We start from the raw sequence: 12,976 nt of genomic DNA on the forward strand, positions 1-12,976 counted from the left end.
ATGGTCGTCAGTGACGATTGTGGAAGTCAAACAGTTTTTTTTTTTTTTTTTGCATTTAGGATTCGGTGCCGCATTGAGTGCGTGGTGGCGGCATTACGTGGGTTGTGGCCACGTGGCGTGATGTGGTTGGAGGAGGATTGTGTCCCTTGGGTTTCCCGCCGATTTTCGGTTTCACCTCCATTTGGTTTTTAAACTTCTCCTTCTCTACTTTATCTTACATTTTCTCCCAATTCTCAGTTTGTCCCTCCGAGCTTTTTCTCTCTCAGCTATTTCTTCGTTTTCCTCTGAGCTGGTGCGTTTTGGGCTTCTTGTTTCTTCTCCTTGAGTTATGTTTTCTATTCTAGTTTTCTTTCTTCTCTCTTTTCCTCTTTGCAAATGTTTGATTTCCTTTTCTTTTTGGCTTCTGTTTCTTGTTGTTGTTGTTTTTTTTTTCAGTACTTTCCTATTTACTTGTACCTTGTCTGGGTGTCCATGGTTGGTAGCTTAGAAGTTAGAGAAACTTGCCCTTCGATTTCCTTTCTTTTTGCTCGCTTAGGGGGTCCTTAGGTGTTTTTCCCAATTTGGAGGGTTTCGTTTTTGCGGGTAATAGCTTAGGCGTTGTTTTGGGCGATTTGTTTCCCCTACACTGCCAGTCAGTCGATTGGTTTGAGGGTTTGGTGAGGGGACAACGGCCGATGTTTGAGGTTAAGTCTAGTGATCTCAAGACGGGGTTATCGTCTAGTGGTGATCTTATGGAGGGGGATACTGCCGCATCGTCCTTTAGAGAAGTTAAGGCTTTCCATGCCCTCGTGGAGGCGTGTGGGCTGGATTCTGACACCGTGGGTAGGTTTAGGGATAGATTTCAGTTCCCGGAACAGGTTCGGGTTCGTCGACCTATTGACGATGAGAGGGCTTGTCAGTTTTTTCCAGGTGAAGTGTGCTTTTATGAGGCCACTTTTACTTATGGATTAAGGCTTCCCGTCCACCCGTTTATAATGGAGCTCTTAGCTTATTTGTGTATCGCTCCTGGGCAGCTCATGCCCAATTCATGGAGGATAGTGGTCAACTGTATGGAGATATGGTTGGCTGCTAACGGGGACATAATCAAGGTAAACGAGCTTGTTTATTTGTATAGTTTGAAAGAGTCGAAGGAGTACGGGTATTATGAGCTAGTACCTTGGGAGAGAAGAACCAGGATCGTCAAGGGCTTACCCTCGTCCTTCAGGTACTGGAAGTCCAGATTTGTGTTTGTGTCAGGGGACGACTTTGAGACCCCCTCTAACCAAGATTAGGGAGATATCCCCCGATTGCTTCGTCGGTGGGGAACCCCGACTTTAGGTGCGTTAGTATCCTTTCCTTTCCTTTTTCTTGCTGGATCCGTTGTTATCGTTGCGAATTTCTTTCCTCCCTGTGCAGTCCAAAGGAGACCAAAACTCAAAAGCAGGTACAAAGAGCGCGTTGAGACGGCCATTGTGTACTCCCAGTCTATCGAGAACTGGGACGACTTGGTAGATCCGTGGACGCTCGCCTTTTACAACCTAGGTCCCGATCCATCTCCCTTCGTCCTGCGGAGCCTTGGTATTGAAGGGAAAAAGAGTAAGTATTCGGGTTCGTCAAATTCAATCCCGTACTTGTATTTAATTGCCTTGTTCCTTTACACTGCTTTCCTTCTTTGCAGAGATGACAACTAAATTCAACAAAGGCATGTACGAGAAGATGCGATCCAAGAAGGACGAACCGCTGTCCAATATCGGGAAGAAAGTGGTTCGGGTGAAAGGGAAGGTTTCCTCCGTCACGCCGGTTGCTTCGGCTACTCCCGTGGTTTCCGGCGTCGAGACGACGAGGACGGCCTCACCGGCTACTTCGATAGAGGAGATCCCGACCCCCGCTTCGAAGAGGCCTCGTACATCAGAGAGGGGGAAGGAGGCTACTTCTTCGTCAACCATTTGGGATAACGAGAAGTTGGCGATGGACCGGGCTAGTGGTGTCGTGACCGCGGAAGACCTGAAGGTGTTCTCGGGTATGCCCACAAACGAGTTGATGAGTCGTCATCTCCAGAAGCTCGTCCAGGCAACCTGCTCATTTTAAGTGACTACATACATGCCTGTTTCTTACATTGGTGCGCTTTGAGCTAAATTCCATCGTGTACATATTAACATGTATTTTTTTTTGTAGGTGCTGGGGGAGACTGTTCACCTTTCGTCTGAGTATCTTGCTCAGGAGGTTAAGGTTGAGTCTTCGCTTTCCCGGATCAAGGTTCTGGAGATGGAGAATTCCAAGCTGAAGAGAGATCTAATAGCTTTGATGGAGGATGTTCATCAAGCCAGGGAGGAAGCCAAGAAGCTGAATGACGAGCTGAAGGTAGAGCAACAACTTGTATTGGAAAAGGAAGGGGAGCTGGCAGCTGTGAAGGAAAAGATTAAGGTCGTCGCCTCCAGAGCTATCGAAGGTTTCCAGCAGATGGAGGAGTACAACTCTGTGCTCTTCAGTTGGTATTTCAAAGGGTTCAAGCTTTTAAGGAGGTACTGCATCAAGCACCCTTCTGGGATCGACCTGAAAACGCTGGACATGGAGGAGGTGGATAGGGAGATCTCTGCTGACGAGGCTGCTCAAGCCGCAGCTGCTGACGCTCCTGGAGACCTCCCTGCTGTTGATGTCCCAGTCGTCGAGGCTTCTGCTCTTGATGCCCCAGCTGAAGACGATGCCGCCCCGGACGTTTGAACTCGTTATTAATCAGCAAAATTCTCTCTTTGTTTTTTTTTTTTTTTTTGAGGTGCCTGATATGTTTTAAGGCTCAATTTCCAGAACATCTAAAAATTTTCATGTGTATTTTTAGCCCAGTGTTTATGGGTTTTTCTTTTGTATAAACAATGGCCTTTGGTTTTTAGGCTTTTATAATATCGTATCTACTTACACATGTTCTCCTGTATGTCATTTCCTTTGTTTCCGTCAGTAATGTACGTTCATCTAGTCAGAACGTTATTACTTAAGCATTTTCCTTCACTTAGGCGTTTTTCTGTTTTTGCCTTTGTCAGTAATGTACATCTGTCCATGTGGAATCTTATTACTTAGGCAAATTTTTGTTTTTGCCTTCGTTAGTAATGTACATCCGTCCATGCGGAATCTTATTACTTAGGCAATTTTTTTTTGTTTTTGCCTTCGTCAGTAATGTACATCCGTCCATGCAGAATCTTATTACTTAGGCAAATTTTTGTTTTTGCCATCGTTAGTAATGTACATCCGTCCATGCGGAATCTTATTACTTAGGCAAATTTTTTTTGTTTTTGCCTTCGTCAGTAATGTACATCCGTCCATGCGGAATCTTATTACTTAGGCAATTTTTTTTTGTTTTTGCCTTCGTCAGTAATGTACATCCGTCCATGCGGAATCTTATTACTTAGGCAAATTCTTTTTTTTTTTTTGTTGGTAGCGGGTCTCCGCGACTTTCTACTGACGGTACCTGTATGAACAAATTATTTGAACCATTATTTCATTAATTTTGAGGAATCGGTACATTCTTGATTTACATCTGTTGGTGGTACTTCTTCAAGTGTTCTATGTTCCAGGGTCATCGGAGCTTTTGTCCGTCTAGGGTCTCCAAATGATAGCTACCTTGCCGAGAGTAGTGCACGACCCTGTAAGGTCCTTCCCATGTGGGACCGAGCTTCCTGTGGGCGGAGTTTTTAGTCGCAGTAGTCACCTTGCGTAGGATGAGGTCGCCAATTCCTAGTCTTCTGAGCTTGACCCTTTTGTTATAGTATTCAGTCATCTTTAGTTGGTACTTCATCGTCATGTTCGAGGCCTTGTCCCTTACCTCGTCTAAGCAATCCAGATTGATTCGAAGTTGGTCGTCGTTGTTCTCCTCGCGGAACACTTCTCGCCTGGTGCTGGCCATACCCACCTCGACTGGGATTACCGCTTTAGTGCCATAAGTGAGCCTGAAAGGCGTCTCTCCTGTTGGGGTTCTTGCTGTTGTTCTGTAGGCCCACAAGACATTGGGCAATTCTTCCGGCCACGCGCCCTTAGCTTCGTCTAGCCGGGCTTTGATGATTCTGAGCAGTGTTCGATTAGTTACTTCAGTTTGTCCGTTTGACTGCGGGTGTCCAAGTGACGAGAACTTATTCCTGATACCTAGCCCTGAGCAAAAGTCTCTGAATCCCTGGCTGTCGAACTGTCGGCCATTATCTGAAATAATCGTTCGCGGAATCCCGAACCTACAAATTATATTTCTCCATACGAAGCTACGGATTCTCGCCTCTGTGATTGTTGCTATTGCTTCTACTTCGACCCATTTAGTGAAGTAGTCGATAATAATGTACGATAATAATGTTCTTCTATTTGTTTATGTAAGATTTTTAAGGTGACCCTAGGCAATCTCTATTTTTTTTTTTTTTTTTGAGGATTGATGAAGCAGAATCTCGTCTGTTCCTCTGGGATTCGTCCAGATGGGTCCAGGTAGTACTCTGACGAACCTACGGGAGCAAGAACTTACTTGAATGGTCACCGGTGTGGTGCCTACCACAACGCCTCCAATGGCAAAGTTAGTATGAAAGAAGGCAATAATCAAAATATCAAGAATAACTTAGTTTGGGTTGTGATGCTGTGTCTGTACCTTGTATTGGTGTTGCGAGGGTTTTATATATCCTTGGGGATTATAGCCGTTGGGATGTTAATAGCTCCCCTGATAACGTCCCTGGTGGAATAATGAGTCTTAATGCGTTTCCACCGGTTCGTCCAGCTAGTCTTGTAACGGTTGAGGCTTTATTGGCAGCATTGAATGGTATTAACTCTTTCTCTGATGACGCGGATACTGGTCATGTTCGTCCGTGAAGGCTACCTCGTCGATGCTTTACTTCGTTGGTCCCATAAGGATATCCCTAGGCAATCTCAAAACATCATTTTCATTTGTTACGTTAGTTCAGTCTCTTTTCTCGATTATCTTCAATTCTTTTTGCAGAGTAATACAGAGTGAGTAAAAGGAACGTTGGCGTTTTCGTTAGATGTGTCAAATGAGTCACATGTCTGTTACTTGTACGGTTCTGCAGTCTTGAGTAGTGCTTTTCAGTTTACTTCTGTGATCCGGTCACGTGTTACCACCAATGGAGATTGAAGATGCAGCTTCTTTCTAGGCATGGCAGCTATGAAGACTTTGAAGACTTTAATCTGCATGTAAGTACCAAGCTACACTCGTCTATATATTGAAACGCTCTAGAAAATTATCGAGGAAAAAAAAAAGTTAAAAAGAATTGAAGATAATCAAGATAGGGTCTCGTTAACGTGTGTCTTTAGAGTACACCTTAAACTATTTATTTTTGAAAATAATTAATGAGAAATCAAAAAAATTGTAAAACTTTTTAATTTTTGATAAATTTTTAAAAAAAAATAATATACTATTGTGTATCCTTGGAGCACACGTTAGTAAAATCGTTAACTTTATTATAAAAATTGGGTAAATTAACATGTCAATGATTCTTATTGATGTTATGTAGAAAACATGATAAATAAAATTTTAATTAACATTTTACTTTGTCTTTTAACATTAATATATTAAATTATATCACTTTTTTTAGAAGACAATTATAATACTTATATAGTAAAATTTGTAACACATCAACTAAACTTAATTAATAGTAGATATTCTCGTAAATGGTTAGTATTGTTTCTTTTCTTTTTCTTTTTTAATGTAGAGAATATGTGCTCCCCGTTTCCGAAATATTATAAATAAATAAATAAAAAATCAAAATATTAATATGTATTTTGACCGGTTTACATTCTAGGCAAACTACAAATCTTTCCTCTTCTTTTCATTCTTCTTTTTTTATCCTATGTGTGTATGTAGGATGAGCTGAATTTTTCAGCTTATCTACACTTTCAACTTATATTTGTTACTATTTATGGGTCTTACTGCACTTTTTAGTACTATTCATGGGTTCCACTGTATTATTCAGCTAATTTTTACTTTTATTTACAGTACTTTCAACAAAAAGTTCTCAGTTTCAGCTAAATAAAATATTTCCAAACAGATACTAGAAAAAGGTAATTAATCAAAAATTAAAATAGCAGCGCGCAACATTTGCAATGCAGTAGAAACATTAATTCCATTGTCAATGGAATTTAGGGGTATGTATAGGTCGGGAGGAGTTTTTTCAATTCAATCCACCATGGTCGAGTTGATAAAAATTCAACCTAACCCACATAATTGGGTTGGATTAGGTTGGACTCATGGGTTGCCCAATATTTTAACCAAAAAAAACAAAAACAAAAAAAACTGAGCATTAGAACAATAAAATTATAAGATTAATAACATAAATAGTAATAAATTTTGTATGGGACGTTATTCCTCTGTAGGCCCAATACCCACGAAACCCATCATAATAGTGCCACGTGTACAAGGCCCAAAACTCGCTGGGCCTCGAGTCCTAAAGTATCTTGTGCGAACATATACTCTATCAGGTCCATGAACATGGTCCGGGTGGTCCTCGACACCCAACTCAAATCCGAAAAACGCTATGAAGCTAATTATGACATAAACCGCAAAGGTAAGATCCTGCTTGTTCGGGGAATGCAATTTCTTGAGGAGATGAGTCCCCGTAAGCTTAGTGAAGCCTAGGGAGTATCGCTGCCGGGCAGTCCATCCAGTGGTGGAACCAGTTCCAATGACACTCTCACCACCTCCCACTCCCAACTAAACATCCAATTAAGGGTAATAGCATTGGACCCCTCCTCCCACTCACCATGAAAACAATCATAATCCTTCCACTGACCTTAGGCTATAAATAAGGGATGGAAACTTGAGAAAGGGGTGGGCAATTTTAGAGAGAAAATACTAAGGAAAGAGGGTGATCATTTTGGAGAAAATAGAGAGAATAATTTTGAGAACATAGGGAATAAGGGTATTTGGGTTGCTGAACATAGGACCACCTGTTGTAGGAAACCCAAAAGCCCACAAAGTAAATAAATTGTGAGCCCAAATAGAGTTTAAGCCCAATAACCACATTTTGGGCACGCACAATTGACGCCGTCTGTGGGAATCTCCTACGTAGCTGTGGCTCTATTGAGGCGCGCATAGGAAAATGTTTGGAAGTAGGCTAGGAAGTTATGCTAAAAGTGGCTCTGGAGGGTCATCGCGGGGGTCCACATGGCGAGAAGGGAGGCAGAAAAGGCAAGAGGATAGGCGGCATGAGGAAGTGGAGGAGTCCGGGCTTGGAGAGGGATCATTTCAAACTCTTCGGACAGTATCTGACGCTTCAGGCTGTAACCGCCTTGACAGAAAGGACTGCGACGAACGAAGAGAAAGGTCGGCAAGTGTAGGGAACCACCGTGCGGCAGGGTCCCATCAATCCGGGTTTCATCGGCACCGCAATCGTTCGCGGGAGTATGCAGACCGTGATTCGACTTCCCCGGATGAGGGACAACCTCAAAATGTGGCCATAGACACAATGAGCCGGGAATTATGCCAAGCTGCCCGATCGCCATTCTCGAGAGATATTGAAAGCGCACCAATGCCGAGCAGATTCACACGGTTGTCGTTCAATTCCTTCACTGGAAAGACAGACCCGGTAGAACATGTAAGCCACTACATTCAAATGATGTCTTTACATGCTCATAATGACGCACTAATGTGTAAGGTCTTCCCTTCGAGCCTCGGCCCCACTGCGTTGAGGTGGTTCAACGGATTAAGGAAAGGCTTGATCCACAGTTTTTCAGAGTTGATCCAAGAATTTAGTGTACGATTCATGACTTGCAGCCGAGTTCCACAGCTTGTGGACGCGTTACTATCGATGAAAATGGGGGTTGGGGAGACCCTTCGCTAATCGGTACTGGGAGCTGTATAACGAGATCAGCTGGGGCAATGAAAAGATTGTGGTGAGCACTTTTCGAATGGGGTTGCTTGATGAATTCGGACTAAAGGAATCATTGACGAGAAGGCCTCCCGAGGATATGAGGGAATTGATGAGGTGTATCGAGGAGTATAAGTGGTTAGAAGATGATCGGTTACAGAACAAGAGGAAGGCCCCGGTCATAAATTATCCTCGAAATATCGGTTTCCAACCCAGACCCTGGAAGGATCTGAGTATTCAAGAGTCAGGGCCGAGAGTGGGAGAAGTGAATGTAGCTTTTAAGGAACCAGTACACAGGATTGTCGATCGAATAAAAAACGAGCCGTATTTTAAGTGGCCGAACGAAATGCCGAGCAAACCATCTAGAAGAAATCATAATCTGTACTGTACGTACCACAAAGATAAAGGGCACACCACCGAGCAATGCCGGGTATTGAAAGAACATTTGGAAGAGTTGGTGAAGGCAGGGCATCTGAAAGAGTTTGTGGTAGTAACAAGGAATCAAAAGGCTGGGCAGGCGGATCGGTTGCACGGGACTCCCACCCCCGTTGGGAGTAATAGAAGTCATCCATGCAGCTCCAAAAGGGCGTTTCAGCGTCTAGGATAAGGGGGACATTGGTCGTGGTACCGGCGGGAAGTTGCGTGAGTGAGCATTCACCTGGGAAGAATTTAAGGTACACTAAACAACCGATTGCTTTTGATGATGATGATATTGAGGGCATCATTCAATCGCACAACGATGCTTTGATAGTCACGACCCGTATAAGAGGTTTCGTGGTAAAAAGGATAATGATTGATCAAGGGAGCGGTGCGGATGTAATGTACCTTGACTTGTACGGGGGGCTCGGGCTGAAGAAAGAAGACTTATCCAAGTATGATACACCATTGATGGGGTTTAATGGCCATATGGTAATTTCGAAAGGGCAGATTTCACTCCTCTTTAGTTTGGAGGGTAAGGAGGTAACTGTAACGTTCATCATGGTCGCTTCTTTCTCACCGTACACTGCAATCCTCGGAAGACCATGGATTCATGACATGGGGGCTGTAACTTCCACCCAGCATGTAAAGGTTAAGTTCCGCGTTGAGGATGGAATTGTAGTGATAAAGGACAATCAATAGGTAACCAGACAATGCTTAATGGTCGCAGCCAGCCGAGAAACTAGGCAAAGGAAGCCCATCAAGAAAACCCCCTTATAGCAATTACAGCAACCCCAAGAGGAAGTAGGGGCCAGCTGTGCTGAGGACTTGGTGAAAGTGAACATTCTGCCGGATTGTGGAAGGAATTTTTTGATAGGGGCGAACTTGAAGGATGAAGAGAAGGTGGAGTTGTTGCTTTTTCTTGTACAAAACATGGATGTATTCGCTTGGAGTCCGTATGAGGTGCCCGGGGTTGACCTCAAATTTATAGTTCACAAGCTTAATGTGGATCCCATGTACCCTTCTAAGAAACAGAGGTCGAGGAGATCAGCCAAAGAGCATGTCAAAGTTGTCAGACAAGAGGTTGGGAAGTTAAAGGAAGCCGGGGCCATAAAAGAGACATTCTTTCCTGAATGGCTCACAAACACTGTGGTAGTAAGGAAGAAGGACGGTAAGTGGAGGGTCTGTGTTGACTTTACTGATTTAAACCGAGCATGCCCAAAGGATTCGTTCCCGATGCCAAAGATTGATCAATTGGTAGATGCAACGTACGGGCACCCGAGGATAAGCTTCTTGGATGCTTTCCAGGGTTATCACCAGATTGCCCTAGCTGTTGAGGATTAGGAAAAGACTGCATTCATAACGCCTGATGCTAATTATCATTACACCGTCATGCAGTTCGGATTGAAAAATGCAGGAGCCACTTATTAACGAATAATGACAAGGATGTTCAGGGATAAGATTGGGCGTACAATTGAGGTATATATTGATGACATGGTGATAAAAAGCAAGCAGGAATGGCAACATATTGACGAACTTAAAGAAGTGTTTGAAAAACTCCGGCGACACCAGTTGCGTCTCAATGCCGATAAGTGTGTTTTCGGGGTAGGGGCTGGCAAGTTCCTGGGCTATTTAATCACCAAATAGGGAATCGAAGTTAACCCCAATCAAATTGAAGCTGCGAAACGACTAAAACCGCCGACCAATCCGAAAAAGGTTTAAAAATTGATTAGTAAGTTGGCTACCCTTAACCGATTTATTTCTAAGTTCGTAGATCGGTGCCGTCCATTTTATCAATTTTTGAAGAAGTGGAAGGGGTTCCAGTGGGACGAAGAATGTGATAAGGCCTTCCAAGACCTAAAGGATTATCTTGGACGGGCGCCAACGTTGACAGCCCTGGAGCCCGGAGAAGATTTGTATGTGTACCTCTCGGTATCTGAGCATGCAGCCAGTGCAGTGCTATTGAAAGATAATGGTGTACAACTGCCAATTTACTACATAAGTAAGACATTTGTTGACACCGAGACTAGGTATTTGCCACTGGAGAAATTGGTGTTGGCACTCGTGCACTCCACCCAAAAATTGCCCCATTACTTTCAGGCTCACACCGTCCATGTTCTGACTGAGTATCCTCTGCAATCATTGTTGAGGAGATCTGACTTTACGAGAAGGATAGCTAAGTGGGGGACTCGGCTGGGTTCTTTTGACATTAGATACAGGCCAAGGAACTCGGTGAAGGGCCAAGTACTTGCAGACTTCATTGCTGAGTTTTTGCCGAAGAGTACGGAGATAGTTTGCCTCGTGAGGGTCAAGCCATGGAAGGTATTTGTGGACGGCGCATCCAATGCGGCAGGAGCGGGGGTTGGAATTGTGGCCATCACCTCGGAAGGAATAAAGCTAGAACACTCGTTCAGATTAGGCTTTAAAGCCTCTAATAATGAGGCCGAGTATGAGGCTCTGATGGCCAGACTGAGAGTTGTCTCGGATTTGGGAGCTGAGAAGGCGAAGGTTTACTCGGATTCCCGCCTAGTACTTAATCAAGTACAGGGGAGATTCGTGGCCAAAGATTCCCGGATGATTGAATATTTGCTGTTGGTAAAACGGACCATGAGTAACTTTTCAAGTGTCAGGGTGGAACAGGTGGCCAGGAGCAAAATCGACATGCTGACTCCTTAGTGACGTTAGCGTCATCGATAGCCGATGAGGTGCCTCGATTGGTCAGAGTGGAGTTAGTGGCTGAACCGAGTATTAATGCGAAGGCATCGGTTGCATTGGTCACCATAACCGGGAAGTGCTGGATGGACCCTATCATCCATTTTCTCTCAGAAGACCGAGCTTTAGAAGAAGAAAAAGAGGCAGCCAGAGTACGCCGGACCGCTGCTTGATATTGGTTATCTGCCGATCGAAAACTATATCGAAGGTCATTTGAAGGACCGTACCTACAGTGTCTGTGCCCTAGCCAAACTGGAGAGCTCCTAACTGAGCTGCATGAAGGTGTGTGCGGTAGTCACGTGGGTGGATGGTCATTGACTCACCGAGCAATGACTCAAGGGTTTTGCTGGCCGTAGATGCAGAAAGATGTCATTAAGTATGCGCGGAGGTGCGAGCAATGTCAAATGCACACCCCGATGATCCACCAGCCTGCTGGGAACTTAAAAATAGTAAATAGCCATTGGCCATTCGCCCAGTGGGGGCTAGACATAGTCGGACCATTTCCTCAGGCGACAGGCAATCGAAGATTTGTGCTGGTGGCGGTAGACTATTTCACGAAGTGGGCAGAGACGGAGGCACTGGCAAACATCCGAGACGTAGATGTTAAGAAGTTTGTATGGAGAAACATTATAACACGATTCGGAGTGCCAGAATCCCTTATGTCAGATAATGGACTGCAGTTCGACAGCAAAGCCTTCGCCGAATTTTGTAACAGTCTTGGTATCAGGAACCGGTATTCTATCCCAGCATACCCGCAAAGTAACGGCCAAGCTGAAGCCACTAATAAGGCCTTCGTTGACGGATTGAAGAAAGGGTTGGAGGGCGCCAAAGGTAAATGGGCCGAGGAACTGCCAAGCGTTCTATGGGCATACTGGACAACCCCGAGGAGACCTATGGGAGAGACACCATTTTCTCTAACTTTCGGAGTAGAGGCTGTCATTCTAGCTGAGGTAAACCTGTGAAGCGCCCGAGTTGCAAGATTCGCTCCAACCGAGAATGAAAAGTTTATGTTCGAACATCTAAATTTGTTGGAAGAGCACCGTGAGGCGGCGACCATTCAGCTAGTAGAGTATCAGCAAAAACTCACCCGAAGATACAACTAAAGTGTGAGGAGAAGGGAGTTTGCCGCGGGAGATCTAGTGCTTCGTAAGGTTGTTGAGAATACACGAGAAATCAATACAGGGAAACTATCCCCATCCTGGGAAGGGCCCTATAGAGTGACCGTCATTGCAGGTGTAGGGGCGTACTACTTAGAAGATTTGGAGTAAAAACCGCTTCCCCAGCCATGGAATGTTCACAACTTAAAGAAGTTTTATCACTGACTGGTTGTACACCAAGGTGCAAATTGAATGTAATTTTACATATTAATATGACGGTATGTATTCATGTTGGTGCATTTAACTCCATTACTATTAATTTATTATTTTCGGTCAACAAATACAGAGAGAATTGTGTAGGCCAAGGCAACTCGTTCTACGTTAAGGACAGAAACCTGTTCTCAGATCGATCTTTTTACCGAGCAGGTGGAAACCTTAAACTTTTTAAGGACAAAAACCTGTTCTCAGTTCGATCTTACCACCGAGCAGGTGGAAACCTTAAGCTATAATTTTCTAAGGACAGAAACCTGTTCTCGGTTCGATCTTATCACCGAGCAGGTGGAAACCTTAAGCTATAATTTTCTAAGGATAGAAACCTATTCTTGGTTCGATTTTATCATCGAGCAGCTAGAAACCTGAAGCTATAATTTTCTAAGGACAGAAACCTGTCCTCGATTCGATTTTATCACCGAGCAGGTAGAAACTTTAAGCTGTAATATTCTTACAGAATCCTATCCTCGGTTCGACCTTCATCACCAAGCAGATGAAAACCTTAAGCCAAACTGTCCTAAGGGCAGAAAACTATTTACCATAAGTGAGAAAGTAACCATAATCATGTGCAGGCTCAGTAGCAAACATCAAGCCTTGATATAATTAAAAGCAAGGGATAGAAGAAATAGGGAAAGCACACAACTTCCATTTAAACAAAAT

At 43.9% G+C, this 12,976-nt stretch overlaps 1 protein-coding gene across 1 annotated transcript; it reads left to right on the top strand.

The window, feature by feature from the left end:
- The first annotated feature begins 7,860 nt into the window (after positions 1–7,860).
- Positions 7,861–8,427, top strand: LOC142610453 (uncharacterized). The gene has a single exon (XM_075782262.1). The coding sequence runs from the start codon at positions 7,861–7,863 to the stop codon at positions 8,425–8,427; it is 567 nt and encodes a 188-aa protein (XP_075638377.1).
- The last annotated feature ends 4,549 nt before the right edge of the window (positions 8,428–12,976 follow it).

This window comes from Castanea sativa, chromosome 9 (genome assembly GCF_040712315.1).
Source record: "Castanea sativa cultivar Marrone di Chiusa Pesio chromosome 9, ASM4071231v1".
NCBI lineage: Eukaryota > Viridiplantae > Streptophyta > Magnoliopsida > Fagales > Fagaceae > Castanea > Castanea sativa.